This window comes from Macrotis lagotis, chromosome X (genome assembly GCF_037893015.1).
Source record: "Macrotis lagotis isolate mMagLag1 chromosome X, bilby.v1.9.chrom.fasta, whole genome shotgun sequence".
In the NCBI taxonomy this organism is placed as follows: domain Eukaryota; kingdom Metazoa; phylum Chordata; class Mammalia; order Peramelemorphia; family Peramelidae; genus Macrotis; species Macrotis lagotis.
Window position 1 is genome coordinate 456,323,197 of NC_133666.1, and position 16,721 is coordinate 456,339,917.

A 16,721-nucleotide genomic window follows, 5' to 3' on the forward strand; every position below is an offset into this window, starting at 1 on the left:
CTTAATATTGATGCAGCCAGGTCCTGAGTGATCCTTATGGCTCCTTGATATTTAAATTGTTTCTGGCTGCTTGCAGGATTTTGTCTTTTATCTGATAGTTCTGGGGTTTGGCCACAACATTCCTTGGTGTTTTAATTTTAGGATCTTTTTCTGGTGGGGATCGATGTACTCTTTCAATAACTACTTTGCCCTCTGGTTCCATGATATCAGGGCAGTTTTCCATCACTAGATACTTTAATATTAAGTCCAGGCTTTTTTTCCTCTTCAATGTTTTCAGGAAGTCCTATAATTTTCAGGTTGCCCCTCCTTGATCTATTCTTGAGGTCAGTGGTTTTGTTGATGAGGTATTTTACATTTGCTTCTATTTTTTCTATTTTTTGATTTTGTTTAACTGACTCTTGCTGTCTCATGGAGTCATTCGTTTCTGTAGACTCCATTCTTGTTTTTGGGGAGGAGTTTTCTTCATTAACCTTTTGCAATTCCTTTTCCAATTGGTCAATTCTACTTTTGAAAGAGCTTTCCATTTGACCAATTGAGGTTTTGAGAGAATTAATTTCTTTGTGCATTTGCCCATTTGAGGATCTGAGAGAATTATTCTCATTTTGTATTTGTCCAATTGATGCTGTGAGAGATTTATTCTCATTTTGTAATTGTCCAATTGATGATCTGAGAGATTTATTCTCATTTTGTATTGGTCCAATTGATGCTGTGAGAGATTTATTCTCATTTTATAATTGTCCAATTGATGATCTGAGAGATTTATTCTTATTTTGTATTGGTCCAATTGATGCTATGAGAGATTTATTCTCATTTTGCAAATGTCCAATTGATGATCTGAGAGATTTATTCTCATTTTGTATTGGTCCAATTGTACTTTCTAAGGTTTTGTTTTCTTGTTGGAAGGTATTAATTGTCTCTCCCAAATTTTTAAGCTCCTTCCTTATTTCTTCAAGGAAGTCTTTCTGTGCTGGAGACCAGATTGTATTCTCTTCAGAGGTTCCAGGTCTCTCTGAGTTAGGGTCTTTCCCTTCCAGGAATTTTTCTATGGATCCACCTTTCTACTGACCCTTCTTCATTTTGCTAAGACCTTGAGTTGGGGTGGGGCTGGTTCACCTGGGCTTGGGATCACTAGTCTTTACTCACTGAGTGCAGTTTCTTTGGCTGGCCAGTAGGAGGTTTTGGTTGCTTTCTCTGGAGTGTCTGTGACCTTGGCTGAGGCCTTCTCTCTTTGCTTGAAGGGAGGGGTTGGAGCTTTTGAATCCTTTTGCCTTCAATCAATGGTGGGCTTTACCCTGGCCTGAGGTCATTCCTCAGCTGGGCTGGTTCTTCTGCTCACACACCTGGGCCTGAGGCAGAAATAGTTTGCATTTGTTTGTTTGGGAGGAGGTCTGAGCTGCAATGGGACCAGAGGAGCCCAGGATGGTGTCTGCAGCTCTCCTGCACCAGAACTCTTCCCCCAGTTCCGTCCCCAAGCTCCAGGGGGACAGCCCCAACAGCAGTGCCTCTGCTCACCAGCCGACCCAAGCCCCTGTTGTCCAGCCCTACTGCTGATCCAGCAGGTCCAGCTCTCGGGCCCTCAGACTCCTGGTTCCAATTCAGCTGTTAATCTGGCTGATCAGGGGCTGATCCTCCCTCTGAGCCCAGACTCACCTGCCTGAATTCGGCCAAATCCTGAGGTAGATGTTCTTTATCCTGGCTTTTCTGTCTGGGTTTTGTGGGTTGGATTTCTTTTAAGAGGTTTGTTTCATGTGATAGATGGGGAAGAGATCAGGAGACTTTAGAACTGTGCCTGTCTTCTCTCCACCATCTTGGCTGGAAGTCCCCACAACTATCTTTCATTGGTATTTCATAGCAACATAAATTTATGCTTATTTTATTAAAGGACTTAGGAAAAGGAGCTAAGAAATGCTGTCCAAAGAAGAGCTGTTACTTCTAATATATTATGGTCTCAATAGGAGTTTTGCCACAGAGAAAGAAGAAGTTATCACCATTATGAAAAAAACAAAACAATGTCTCATAGAAGGGAACCTAACATAGTAACCATTTATGCTGAACAAGTTGGAAAGATTGCTGATTTCATTTTGTTACTGAATTCCTTTGAATTCAGTTGAATACAGGGAGGGTAAAGTAGTGACATTTTCTTTTCTTTTGGGGGGGTTTTATTGAATTTTTTTCTTTTTAAATATACACTTATAAAAATATATTAGTATTGCTCTTTTTGTTTGTGTGGTATTTCTGGCACATGAATGAGACAACTTTTATGACCTTTTCCTCTCAAAATGAGATTGGGAGTGGATGCTAAAGCTACAAAACAGCTGTTGGCTTCCCTCCTTAGTCAAGCTTCCTGCTGACCTGGCTGTTTGACTATGCATATTTCACAGTAATAGTAGATAGCATTTATATAATACTTTAAGATTGGCAAAGAACATTAAAATTGTTGTTTGTTCTTCATTTGTGACATCAGGGAAGTAATGCCATGACAAAAAAGTAAATTGGATTTGATTGAGGGATTTCTGTGTTAAGTCACCAGCTTCACTTTCTCCCCCACAGTCATCTGAGTCCAGATATGAATCAGGACAACTGGAGATGACCCTGGATGCAAGGCAATCAGGGTTAAGTGAATTGCCCAAAGTCACACAGCTAGTAAATGTCAAGTGTCTGAGGCAAGATTTCAACTTAGTTCCTGCTGACTTCAAGACCAGTGCTCTATTCACTGCACCACTGAGTCATCCTAGCACTTTACAAGTATTATCTGGTTTTATCCTCAAATCCTCCCTAGAAGGTTAAGTGCTATTATGCTTATTTTACAGATGAGAAAACTGAGACAGTAGGTGATTAAATGATTTGCCCATCTGGCTATTCAATGTTTGAGGTAGGATTTGAGTTAAAGGTTACCTAACTTTATCCGCTCCATGTACTGTGCACTCTTGCTTTTTTATGACAAAGGTTATGTTTTTATTATTAATATTTTTACTTTTTTTGGGGGGGGGAGAAGGGAGACACGATGGCAAGAAGAGTAAATACATACTTAATTCAAAAAATAAAAAGAACAAAAAAAATCTCATTTTAGTGTCCCCAAAGCTTCATTCAGCAGAATATAGGTAGAAGAAAGGACATTTTCATAGGGGTCAGGAAGGAGGGAATGAATGCCCTTGGTTGTGAATTTAATTGGTAAATTTATACATGAAGAAACTCCCTGGATTTCACCTGGGGACAAAGACAATTTAAGTAAACAAATGATTTAAATACTTTTTATGTTTCTAGCATTGTTCTAGGTACCATGAGACTGTAAATTAATAACAACACCTAGAATTGACATAATGAAAATATTGTTTGCATACTCATATAATGCATATATTATTTACAAAAGCCTTTACATCTATTACCTTGTTTAACTTTCACAGCAACCATGTGGGTTATGTGTTTTTTATGTGGAAACCAATTGTAAGAGAAATTAAGTGACTTGGATCAAAGACCCACATAGACTATTAAGTATCTGAGGCAGCTCCATGATTGCAAATCTGTTGGTTGATTCATCAAGAACTCAAGATCTGATTGGAGAGACAGGATTTTTAAAAAGAATTATATATTTTTTATAGTTTTTTTTTTTGCAAGGCAAATGGGGTTAAGTGGCTTGGCCAAGGCCACACAGCTAGGTAATTATTAAGTATCTGAGACCAGATTTGAACCCAGGTACTCCTGCGTCCAGGGCCGGTGCTTTATCCACTGCTCCACCTAGCTGCCCGAATTATATATTTGTTATAAAGAGGGGAGCACTTTGACCAAACTGGTTAGTCCTTTTGCAAGACAGTATTATATTGGTTTTAAAAAACTGTATCTAAAGCCCTCATCTCATATCAGAGGGTACTCAGGGGCACCAGTCATACCTCCTGGGGTCTTTCTTACAGCACTCTGGCATCTTCTGTTAATTATCCCTTGGCTCAACCCTTTCATGGTTGCTATCCTAGATGCTCACCTTAGGTTATATGTGAATTATCCAGATAGCTCAGTCTCCTGTTACTTTGGGACAAACTCCCCTGCTCCATTCCTGTTCCCACTGATCTTGTCTTAGAATTCATTCACAAACATATTTGAATATAACTCAGATTATTAGAATAAATAAAAAACATACAAATATACTCTCTTTCATATTTCTTTGGTTGTGTATTTCCCACACTGTACTATCCATGTTAGATCAGGCCTTGGCCTCTCAATGGCAGGAAGGCCCAAACCTTAGAAGTCTCCTCTTATTATTCCCAACAGCAATCTATCAAGAATATTTGCCCAGAGTCTTTTGCACTCATGAAAAACCTCCATAGCATACATTAGTATCCATGCTGTCAGCAATTAGATTTCTTTCTTGAGGTTCCACACGCAAGTGCTTTCCAGAGTAGTGTCTTTAGAAGGCTCTGAATGTAGGTTCCTGGTTTTTCAAGTATAAGTCATCAATTGACTTTCCAGAGTTGGCAGTCAGGGAAGAGATTAAAGACATAGACTCTTTGACTCAAGGTAGCATGCATTTTCCATGTGCTTTGGTTTCTGACTTCTATTTAACCCACCTTAATACCTATTTCTACAAATTCACTTCAATTAATTCCAATTACATTCTAGTCACTATGCATGCATCAGATGTCCATTTTGCCAAAGTAATAGATGGGTTCATAGATCATGCCCTCAAGTTTACAATAGGAATTATATATGATTATATGATTATATAAAACAGGAATTATAAAGACAGATTGATATAATAGTGATACAGTGGAGAATGTGTTATGAAGTAATGAGAATTCAGTAAGCTGCTATGTGAAATTTTCACTTTCACTGAGCCTTGAGAAGGGAATAGATAGTCAATGAGGATTCCATGGAGGGAGTAGCTTCTGAGAAGAACCTTGAAGGAAGGAAGGGACTCCAGTGTATGGAGACACAAGGGAAGTTCTTTCTAGAAATGATAGTGATAATAAACAAAGTCATGGAGATAGGAAGGCAGGATGTGAATGGAGGATAAAAAGTAATACAAGTTAGCACTTTTTATCTGCAGACTACTGTATTAATTCCCCTATGCTACCCTACCTCTCAGATTATGTATAATACAAATAATACATAATTAAAAACTTTGGAGAAGTACAAGTTGCTATTTGAGGCTTTGTGAAGGAGATAACATTTGAACTGGCTTTTAAAGATATATAGAAACAATATGACCTCAGTTTTAGAACTGGAAGGAATCTTAAAACTCATCAAGGCTAATCTCATTTCATACATGAGGAAACTGAAGTCTAGAGAAATTAAATGATTTACTCCAAATCACATGATTAACAAGTAAAATATAGATTATCTGACTTCAAATCCAACTCTCCTTAATGCTTATAGGGTCTTTGGTTACCTTAGGGATAGCTATTTTAGTACCTGACAATGCAAATCATGTATTCAACAAAATCTTTTATGTAAAGATACTAGAGTAGTTTTCCATTTCCTTCACTGCTCATTTTTATACTTGAGGAAACTGAGGTAAGCAGGATCAAGTGACTTGCCCAGGGTCACACAATCTGAGGCCAAATTTGAACTCAGTTAAAGAAATCTATTTGATTTCAGATCCAGCACTCTATTCCCTGTGCCACCTAAATACCCCATTGATATTATAGGAATAGACTTTTAAAGCAGCAGATTACCTATGAGAGACATCTTATCTGAGGAGAGTCTTCAAAGTTCACTTTTATTCTACTTAATCAAATACTTAAACTCAACTATGTATTGTTTTATTCTTTATATTTGTTTGCTCATAGAATGTGATCTGCTATAGGAAACTGTTCCTTATTCATACATTTATACAGTATATTTTTGATCTGTGTGTATTTTCATAAAGATTTTATAAAGATGGACCTGAAAATAAAATTTAATTAAAAAAAAGAGAAGTTAACAAAAAAAAAAAGAAAAACAATACATATGGAATAAGATTTGCTAATGTCTTTTTTGTTGCCTTTTATCTTTTGGTAAAAAATATCAGCCATGATATACTTATTCATTTAAGTATATTTTATTTTAACCTCACAGTAACACTGCAAGTATTATCTCCATTTACTAGAAGAGACTTGGAGAAAGTAAGTGACTTGTCAATGACTACACAATTATAAAGTATAAGAGGAATTTCAGGTCTCTCTTAACTTCAAGGTCAAAACCTTTTTAAAGCACTTATTGATGATTTTAGTCTTGATATAGCTTACATATCTCAACAAAATTCACAATTAAATATGATCAAAGCACAATCTTTGAAAATATTCAAGCAACACATTGTAAGAATGACTTCCACTGATAGTATGTAAATAAAATGAAATGTGTTTCAACTTTTATAAATCGATAAAACTGATGTTGACTATAGCTTTAATTATAGTTTGTCAGGTAGAGTATCTTCATGTATATAGTTGGCATTGTTTCTATTATTTATATTATTCCATATTCACTGTATCCATTACAATAAATTTTCTCTCATATTTTTTGAAATCTAGATAGTTGTCATTTCTTATAATACAATATATTGTATTGTATTCATATACCATAATTTTCTCAGTTATTCCCTAATTGTAGGGCATACAATTTGTTTATAACTTTTTGCTATTTATAAATAAGGCTGCTATGAAAATTTTTGCCCAAGCTTCTTCTCTGACTGTAAATCATCTTTTTGTATAAACTGGGGAGGGTGATCACTCATCCAAAGGGTATTAACAATTTATTAATCATTCTTGCATAATTTCCGATTGTTGGACCAATGACAGTTCTACGAGAAGTGAATAACTTGCCTGTTTTTTCCACAACCCAACCAGCATTGAATTTTTCCATTTTTTATCATCCATGCCAATTTGTTGAGTGTGAAGTGATACTTCAGTGTTGTTTTAATTTTCATGACTGATTATTATTAAGTTTGAGACCTTTTTCAGACATTTGTTGATAGTTGACATTTCTTCTTTTGAGAACATTTTGTTCACGTGCTTTGAGCACTTGTATATTGGGGTTGATCTTCAAACATACATTTATCAGATCCTTATAGATTATGGATGGCTGACTTTTATAGAGATATTTAATGAAAGGTAAATTTGAATGTGTATCTTTTGTTCTTATTCTAGCTGCACTTTTTTTTGTGAAAATACTTTTTATTTTTAAAAATTGGAAATTGTCTCTTTTGATTGTTTTTCATTATATTCTTTGTACCACAGATGAATTCATCTCTTGTTCAGGAATAAAATTCATTCTCTGATTTTTTTTTATTTTATGACATTTTACTATTCAGATATTTCATCTGAATTTGGAATTTGTTGTGATATAAGGTATGAAATGTTAACTAAGACTAGTTCATGCCAAGCTAGTCTCTAGTTCTCCTTTAATAAAAAGTTTTTTCCTTAATATTTTGAGTTTTTGGGTTTATAAAAAATTAGACTCATGCACTTTTACTTCTAAATATTTTTATCTAATGTATCTTTTCTATTTTTATCTAATAGGAAATAATTTTCATAAATATTGTTTTATTATATAATTTGAGATCTGTTAATGGCAACTCTTAGTCATTTCTACTTTCTATGATTCTTATTGACATTTTGACTCTTTTGTTCTTCTATATGAATTTTCATTTTATTTTCTCTATTTCTGCAAAATATTTCCTAAGTAATTTTTATTGGTTATAGTGTTAAATCTGTAGTTTAATAGGGTTATCATTGTCATTTTTATTGTAATGATGTGACCTGTACATGAACATTGAATTTTTATTTCTAATAATGAGATGACAATGGGCATGCTTGTACACTCCTTATTAGCAAAGATTCCAATGGGGAATGGGTAAACTTCCAATAAAATATTAGTAATAATTCTTTCACTTTTAGATAAATGGTTTTGATTATTTAAGAAAATATTATTTTTCCATTGACTTTTAGTGTTTTTTAAAAAAATGAATATGTGCTGATTGTCATTAAGAACTGTTAATTTAATCATGTGGAATTCAGAGTGTTTTGTTATTTAGTTCATGCTGCTAATGATTTTCTTGATATTGAAACATTATTATATTTCTATTATAAATACAATTTCATTACAAAGAATATTTTTTGGATATGTGACTACAATCTGTTTTGCTAATATCACAACTTTTTTTGCATTAACATTTCTTAGCAGTGCTGATATAAACTTTTCTTTCTTTTATCCCTCTCTGATCTAAGGATCAGAAGTATATTTATTTCATAGAAAGAGTTTTATAGATTGCCTCTTTATCCATTTTTGAAAACAGTTTATATATATATTGGATAAAATTCAATTGAAATTTATCTGGTTTTGGATTTTTTTGTTGCCATAGGAGTTTATTTCTGCCTTGGTTAATTAGATTAGTTATTTCTATTTCTATTGATTTGGTCATTTTATATTTTAAAAACATATTTTGGCACATTTTTTGGAAATCAATCTATTTCATCTTAATTGCTTTGATGACATATAACTATGAATAGTAGCTTCCAATAATTTTATTAGTTGTTTCCTCTATTTGTTGTTAATTCTCCTTTCAATTTTTTAATTTTGTGAATTGGTTTTTCAGTCAACAGTCAATCAAAAAAGATTTATTAAGAGCCTGTTTTACGACAGGCATTGTGCTAAGTTCTAGGGATACAAAGAAAGGCAAAAAAAGAGTCTCTGTTCTCAAGGAGCTCACAGTCTCCTGGGAAATTTAATATACAAATAACTCTATATAGATCTATATATCTGTCTGTCTGTCTATCTATCTATCTAGGATAATTTTGATATCAGCAGTGTACACATTAAGGGAGATTGGCAAAGTCTTCTCATAGAGGCTAGGATTTTATCTAGTACTTGAAGGAAGCCAGGAAAGCCAAGAGGCAGAGCTGAAGAGAGAGAGAATTTCAGACATATAGAAGAGCCAGCAAAAATGCACCCAGTCTTGTACTAGGAACAGGCAAGAAGGTCAGCATCGCTGGATTTTGTAGAAAATGTTGAAGGGAAAAAAAAGAAAATATTGAGGGAACAGGAAGCAAAGAATAAGAAGATTGGAAAGATACAAAAGGGCAATATTATGAAGGATTTTTAATACCAGAGAATTTTATATCTGATGTTGGAGATGATAGGGAACCACTGGGGTTTATTGAGTAGGCAAACGACATGGCCAAACTTGAATTAAGCTAAGGAAGCTCAATTTGACAACAGAATGAAAGGTGGATTGAAGCAGGAAAAAACTTGAGGCAGAAAGTCCAATCCAAAAAACTACTCTAATAGTACAGATATGGGGTTATGAGGATAGTGGCAGTGTCAGAAAAGAAATAGGGGGTGCTTAAAGGAGAGAGGTTGCATAGATTAAGCCAGAAGAATTTGACAACAGATTAGCTATTGGAGGTGAAAATCAATGAGACACCAGACTGTAAACCTAGGGATTAGGAGGATGGTGGTAATCTCAATAGAAATAGCAAAATTAGAATGAGGGAAGAGTTTTGAGGGAAAGATAATTCATTGTTTTGGACATATTGAGTTTAAGATATCTATGGGACATCCATTTTCAGATGTTTAATAGATAATTAAAGATGTGAGACTGAATAATATTATCTGATGGTTCATCACTATAAAATATTTCCATGCCTCTTTTCTTCCTCCAAGAGATTTAGTTATCTTTTTTTTTCTTATATGAGTATTTCTTCTTATTTCTAGACTGTGTTCTCAGTAACCTTCACTAGTATTTCAAAACTAAAATAGTTTTATCAGTTCTGTATGGTATAAAAACTTTGGGCCAACATTACTAGCTTTCAAATCTTATTTACTGTATTAAATTTCTGACTTTTTTTTGAATGTGGAAAATCCTGGCAAGAACTGGATCTTTTATGAGGAAAGAAAAAATTGGTGCCATCATTGAAAGTGATGAAGTATGCTGTTCTCTTTAGATAGATTAAAAAAAGATACATGTTGATTTCCAAAGTTTTCCCACAATAATACATTTTAGCCTCTATTTCATGCTCCTATGGAAAAATATTATGCAATTTGAATAAATGCTTTTTGATATGTAAACTACATTTTTGATAATGTGCTAGATTTATTTTTTGACATTAAATTTCTTGGTGACCATATTTCTGAGTTAGGGTTCCTCTCTATCAAAATGAATTTTCACTCTGCTCACTATTTCCAATATTTCCAGACAGTGTTCTTGCATGATTTTCCTATATGTAGCTGTATTGTTAGAGTAATAAACCTTCCCCAAATGCTGTTCAGATAACTTGGAAGGTCTATGTTTTATAAAAGTACTTGCTAATAAGACTCTGGAATCTGGAGGGAGGGAATGGCAAATCCTGGACACAATCCTCCCACAAAGTTGGGAGTGATTTTTCAGATAGCTCCTTTTTGAATTATTAGATAAATATGATGCCTAATCATTAAAAGATTTCCCCAAAGTGGTGATACATCAGAATGTACAGTGTCATAAAAATTTATTTTTGTACTTTAAATGATGGACTTTGAATATGCTAATGAGAAAAAACATACATTAACCACTTTTCTGTTAGGGAACAGTTTCTAGCTCTTCCCCTTCCTGTCACATTTTTCTAAGTAGAAGGGGTCCATATTAACATCTGAGTTCTTTCATGGGCCTCCCCATCAATCTCTGTAAGTTTCCTTAGTGCACAAATGAATCAATGACTGGCAACACAGTTTCTCTCATATGTTTGCTTTCTATCTCCTTTCAATTCACTTAAGACCTAGCAGCTGACTCACTAGGCTGGCAAAAATGGAATTTTCTCTTCTCAGTTTCTACAGAACTTACTTACTGTCTTCCTAACTAGATTATAACCTCCCAAAAACAGAGCCCATTTTTTTCTTTTTGTAAACTCCACAGTGTGTAGCACAGTGATGGCTATGCACATAATATTTAATACTTTTAGATTTTATATAACTTAAAAATCTAGTACACAATAAATTGTAATGCAACTTATTCCTTCAGAATCCTTTTCAAAATTATTTTTTCAGGAAATGTTCTTGGAAATAATAAGTGACAGCTGATATTTGATAAATATTATTATTATTAGTGTCTATCATAGGCTCTTCTGTGAATTTACTTTATTCCACTAAATTTCTGTGTTTTAAATCAATTTGTCTCTCTCTCTCTCTCTCTGTGTGTGTGTGTGTGTATCTCAGAATTTTGCCTACTACTTATATTATTCTGGAGCAGGTAAGGTGGTACAATGGAAAGAACACTGGACCTGGAGTCAAGAAGATCTGAATTCATATGTAGTCTTAAATACTTGTTAGCTGTGTGAGATAGGCAAATTATTTCACCCCTACTTGTTTGTTACTCTTCTGTAAATAGATGGAGAAGGCATGGAAAAACCACTCTAGTATCTTTGCCAAGAAAATTGTTGTTGTTATTCAGTCATTTCAGTCATGTCTAACTCTTTGTAACCCCATTCGGTGTTTTATTTTTCACTAGGCAATATAAACAAACCCAAGTTTTTCTAGTAACCGTCTATGAAAATCTTAAATTCATTATTAGAGCAAGTAATGATTGCATACATGCATATCATTTTATATAGTACTTTAAGTTTTAAAAATGCTTCACAAACATTATCTTACTTCATCCTCCCAATATAAATATTATTTAATATTCATTATTCCCACTTTATGTGTGGCTTGTGAAGCATTACATATTTGGCATATGGCCTGCACTAAAGTTATTACAGATTCAAGATAGCCTGTGAGGCTATATCTATTCAAAATCATAGCTCATGAATGTCCAGTACCCACTGAGGAGCTTAGCTCTTTGAGAGTAGAAAATTTTTTTCTCTTTCATTTCCTCCCCAATGCTCAGCATAGTGCCTAGTATGTGGTAGGTGATGACTAACATGTTAGTCAGAACTCTCAACTTACCCACAGTTCAAAGTGAAGTTATTTAATAAAATAGTAAGCAAAAATAAAATACAGATAATGTAGTGTAGTATAGTCTAGTATGGTATATAAAGGGACAGCTAGGTACAGTAGATAAGAGTGCTGAGCCTGGAGATAGGAAGACTCATCTTCCTGAGTTCAAATCTGGCCTCAGTTAGTATGACCCTGGGCAAGTACTTCACCCCTTTTGAGTTCATCTGTAAAATTAGCTGGAGAAATAAATGGCAAACCACTCCAGTATCTTTCCCAAGAAAAATCCCAAATGGGATCATGAAGAGCTAGACACAGCTGAAATAATATAGTATATAAAATATATTTAGAATATATACTAAAATATATTTTGCATATATGTATAGTATATGCATATATAGTATGTAAGATAGAATAAAAATATGTAGTATATAAGATTTAGTAAAAATATGTCCCCTATATTTTGGGTATAATCTCCTACATATTCTCCTACAAATGTGCAATATCACTGGGAAGACTTAATACACATATGGAGCCTATGTTTAAGGGAACACATGTAGGAAATATATGTGACCAGGGTATACATGTGAAAGACATTTAATTCCACAGGGATTAAGATGTGTTCTGGCGATGTTATCCATGCTGTTCCTACTGCTCTGATCTCTTTTATTCTTGTGGGGAGTATTCACTCTTCTCCCCCCCCCTTTTCTCCTTTTCCTTTTCCTTCTCTCTGCCTCCTCCCTCTTTCTCTTTTCCCTCCCTCCTTTTTCTTTCTTTCATTTATACTATATTCTCACTGGGTCTTGATCTTTATTAATATCATCTAATTATCAGTGGATGGTTCTCTGTTCCATGTCTGCCATGTCTGTCAAATGTTTTTGGACTACCAACTTCTAGGCTTCATCTCTTCAGGGAATATACTGGCTCCTATCTGTAGGATGGCAAGTCTAGAAATCTTTTCCCTTATAGGAACTGGTTGACATCTCTTTAGTTAAAAATGATGCCATGAGTATCAAGCTTAACCCTTAGGCTAAGATTAAGCCTGATTTTAGACTCTCTTCTTCAAGGTGGATTTATATCTTAATCCCACTCTCTACCTCAATGATATCCTTACAATTCCAAGTTAATTCCTTACTATAGGATCTTAATCTCCAAACCCATTTGGGGGACCTTTGTCAAAAGAACCCCACAGAGCTATGTGGGTATGAGCCCCTATGGTTTATTTATGAGACTCTCAAATACTTTGGAACTTGCTATGCAAATAAATTTGAGCAAGTGAAAAAAAATCTAAAAGGGTAGATTCTTGTTTTTATTATGTATACATAGCCAGAAAAATATCTCCCAAGCTTGGGTTGTCCTATGATTACATAAAACTGATTCTTTGAGTAGTAAAAACATTTATTGAGGGTTTCTCAACTCTTTAGTGATAGTGTCACTTGACTCTAAATAACAAATACCTCTCCTTCCCTCTTCCTCCTCTCCTTCTCCAAAAGATTATACAATACCATCCTGCCTTTCCAAATGACAATGGAGTATGTCCTTATTGAAGTCAAGAATGAGTTAAAAAGATGCTCTTTTATTCAAGGGGAAATCAATTCTGCTGTCTGGGGCAGAAATCTACATACTCATTATAGTTACTTGATTTATATATTTTTCTACTTCCTTAAAAACCTTCTTCCTGTGGTAGTAGCTATTCCTGCTTGCTGCCTCAAATTGTAAGGATGTGGAAGGATGATGAGCATTGATCATTGGGGAAGTAAGGAAGAAGTGTTTTTTTCCTTTTTTAGTGAAATGAGCTTTCATTCTTACTAGACCATTGCTGGGGAAATACTTTTCCATCCCCTTACAATAGGTAGCAAATCAGGCAACTGAAGATCTCAATACATATAATAATAATAATAATAATAATAATAATAATTATTATTATTATTATAATTATAATAATTATAATTGTTAGAATTTATATAGTGCTTTAAAGTTTGCAAAGTTCTCTCATTTGATAATGTCACATTTTTGCTAAACTAATTCCCTTGAAAATGGTCTAAATTCTGAGTGGGTAGAGAGACATCTGGTCTGCACTGTCAAATATGTCTTATATGCATTGATTGCCTCATAATGTTTTAAACCATCTGATTTTATGGAATAAATCATTAAAAGTCTCCCAATTGCCTTCTGAAAATTGAAACATTCTTGCTGGAAGAAAAATACTGACTGTGCCATGAATATTTTCAGCTGTTCATGCAGCACTAGCTTTCCTTTCTGATGTATACATTAGGAATTCCTTGGATTTTATTCAAGTTACTTCTTGAAACAAATCACAATTGATGGTTGAAAAACAGGAAGAAAGGGGATCGAGCTTTGCCCCCACAAAGCCTTTGAATCATAAGAGGCCTGTCTCCTTTGTGGTTGAGCACTGGGGTAGGGTAGCTGGAAGTTTCAACCTTTAGGCCTTCAGCAGGGCTTGCATGAACTGGTCGATTTTTTTCTCTAGCAAACTACAGGTACAAAATTGTCAGAGAGATAGTTTTTCCATGTGCAGGTGGCATAAATCATGGCGAATGGTTAAATTTAAGACAAATCACACAATTGATAAAATTGAACTATTTCTTTATTCTTTAAAATTTTTATTTAAGATAGATAGCAGCACTGCCTAGGCAGCTCCTTGGGGGAGGGAAGGTAGGATATCTGGCGGGTGGAGACCTCACCCCTGAGCACGGGCAGAATGCCCAATGCTGTTTTAGATATATTTTATTTTAGTTTTTGAATAAAGAGAGAGATTAGAGAAGGACTCATAGGGGAGAGGGGTTGGGAAAAGTTCATTTTCAAGATTTTGATTTAGTGGCCTTTCACTTATTCTAGCATTTTAGAACCTTTATACTTTGGAACTACTTTTCTGAAACTCGACTCAAAAAATACAAACATTTCAGATAGCACATAATTTATCTCTGTCTTCCCAAAGACAGTGTTGGCTGAATTAATGCTCTGATCTCAGGCAGGCAACACCTGCTGCTGTGGGGTTCCTGGGACACTGGGCACTTCCTTAGAAACCTAAGTGAAGCCTTTTAGAGAGCCAGAGATGGAGACCTACATTTTCCAATGAACACCTTCCCACCAACATCACCAATACAAAGAAATAGGAAATGGCGTTAAGATAGCCACTTCATTTAAACGTGACAGATAGACCCTATGACCAACACAGACCATTATTAACCATTTTTGGCTATCTAGACCTGTACAGAATCATAAACTCCTCATTGCCAAAATCTATAAAGATATTTCAAGTTATTGAATTCCCTGGGGAAATGATATACCCATATACATCTCTATATATGCACACACACACACACACACACACACATATATATGCATACATAAATATATATGTATATATATATGTGTGTGTGTGTGTGTGTGTGTGTGTGTGTGTGTGTGTGTATACGTCATTTAAAGAAAAAACAACTGAAAAACATCTTTTACCGTGGGGAAGAGCTGCATCTGACAAGAAACTCTATGAGTTATTATTAATACCATTATTGTTTTCTTTGGCTTCATGTACTATATTGGTAAAATGACCATAAAAAAAGAAAAAATATATAAAAAGCAAATATTTTGTACAAAAATACAAAGTTTTAAAAGCTCTTAAAAGTATATTCCATATTATTACTAAGAGTTTGGACTATATATATGTATATCTGTATAATTTTCCTACATTTGGGATTTTAGCCCATGTAACACACTGTTTACACAGTAGATGTTTAAGCTTTTCCTATAGCTGAATAACAAGCACTCATTCAGAATGGAGTATCCCTGTGCTTCTGAAGTGAGGACTCACATACTTGGGTAGTTATTGGCTGAGAAAGGTTATGGGATTCCATCCAGCTGTGCACTGACCATCAACTAGGTCCCAAGTCCTTGAGTAATGGTGGAAGGGAAGAAAAATTTGCAGCAGGAATTTTTGTTGAACCAGTTTTCAGTGCTTTCTTTTTCCATGGGGTAAGAAGGTGATGTAGTCAGAAAGACACATCCTTTGTTTTTGGGATATGTCCAGAATTTGTGTCCATGTCTGTTGTTTCACAGCTTATTATAAGGCAGAAGTTGGTGCTAAAAGGAACCAAACAAATTTTAATGCATTATACTAAAATAATAAGGATTTGTTCTACTGCTCAAGATTCTAAAATGCATAGTTTAAACAATGATGTATATGATTTCTTTTAAAAAATAGATTTTCACTGATATCTTATATTTTATATAGGCTAGATTTCTTTTTCTATCCTGCCCCCTCCCCAACTAAGAGTCATCCAAGTGTATACAACTTCAAGGTAATCAACAATTAACTAGGTAAGCAATCTTGGATACTCCCCACCCTCTCCATGGACACCCCCTTCCCAAATTAGACAGATTCAAAGACCAGATGCTCATTTCTAGATACTATACTACTAGCAATCAAACTGACTAAACTTTATTCAAACAAATCATAAATTTGGGTTGCTTTTTACCCCATTCTATAAAATGAATTATAGCTCTGGTGAGGGAAAATACATTAAGATTCCCCAGTGTAAAAGAAGCACATGTGTAAGGAGACTGGGTTAGGGATGTGAGACACTCAAGAACAAAGTAAAAAAATCATTAGGACATAGGTGTAGACTTTTGGAACTCTTATGTGCCATTGTCTCTTTTTAAAAATATATATTTTTTAAATTGACAAATACTTATTTTCTTTCTCAGTAATTATTCTGTGAAAAAATAATCATGTTGGTGAAATATGATTGGAAAATTTAATGAATGCCATTGTCTTGAATTAGTCAAAAAATGATAAAAGTTATATGGTTCAAACATCTACTGGTAGTGAC

General features: G+C 34.4%; 1 protein-coding gene across 1 annotated transcript in view; it reads right to left on the reverse strand.

The window, feature by feature from the left end:
• Window positions 1–14,461: 14,461 nt before the first annotated feature.
• Window positions 14,462–16,721, reverse strand: part of COLEC12 (collectin subfamily member 12) — a 235,700-nt gene continuing 233,440 nt past the window's right edge. Inside the window, exon 10 of the mRNA XM_074208320.1 lies at window positions 14,462–15,972. Within this exon, the coding sequence (XP_074064421.1) occupies window positions 15,953–15,972 (20 nt within the window). The 3' untranslated portion in view covers window positions 14,462–15,952. The remainder of the gene's footprint in view (window positions 15,973–16,721) is intronic.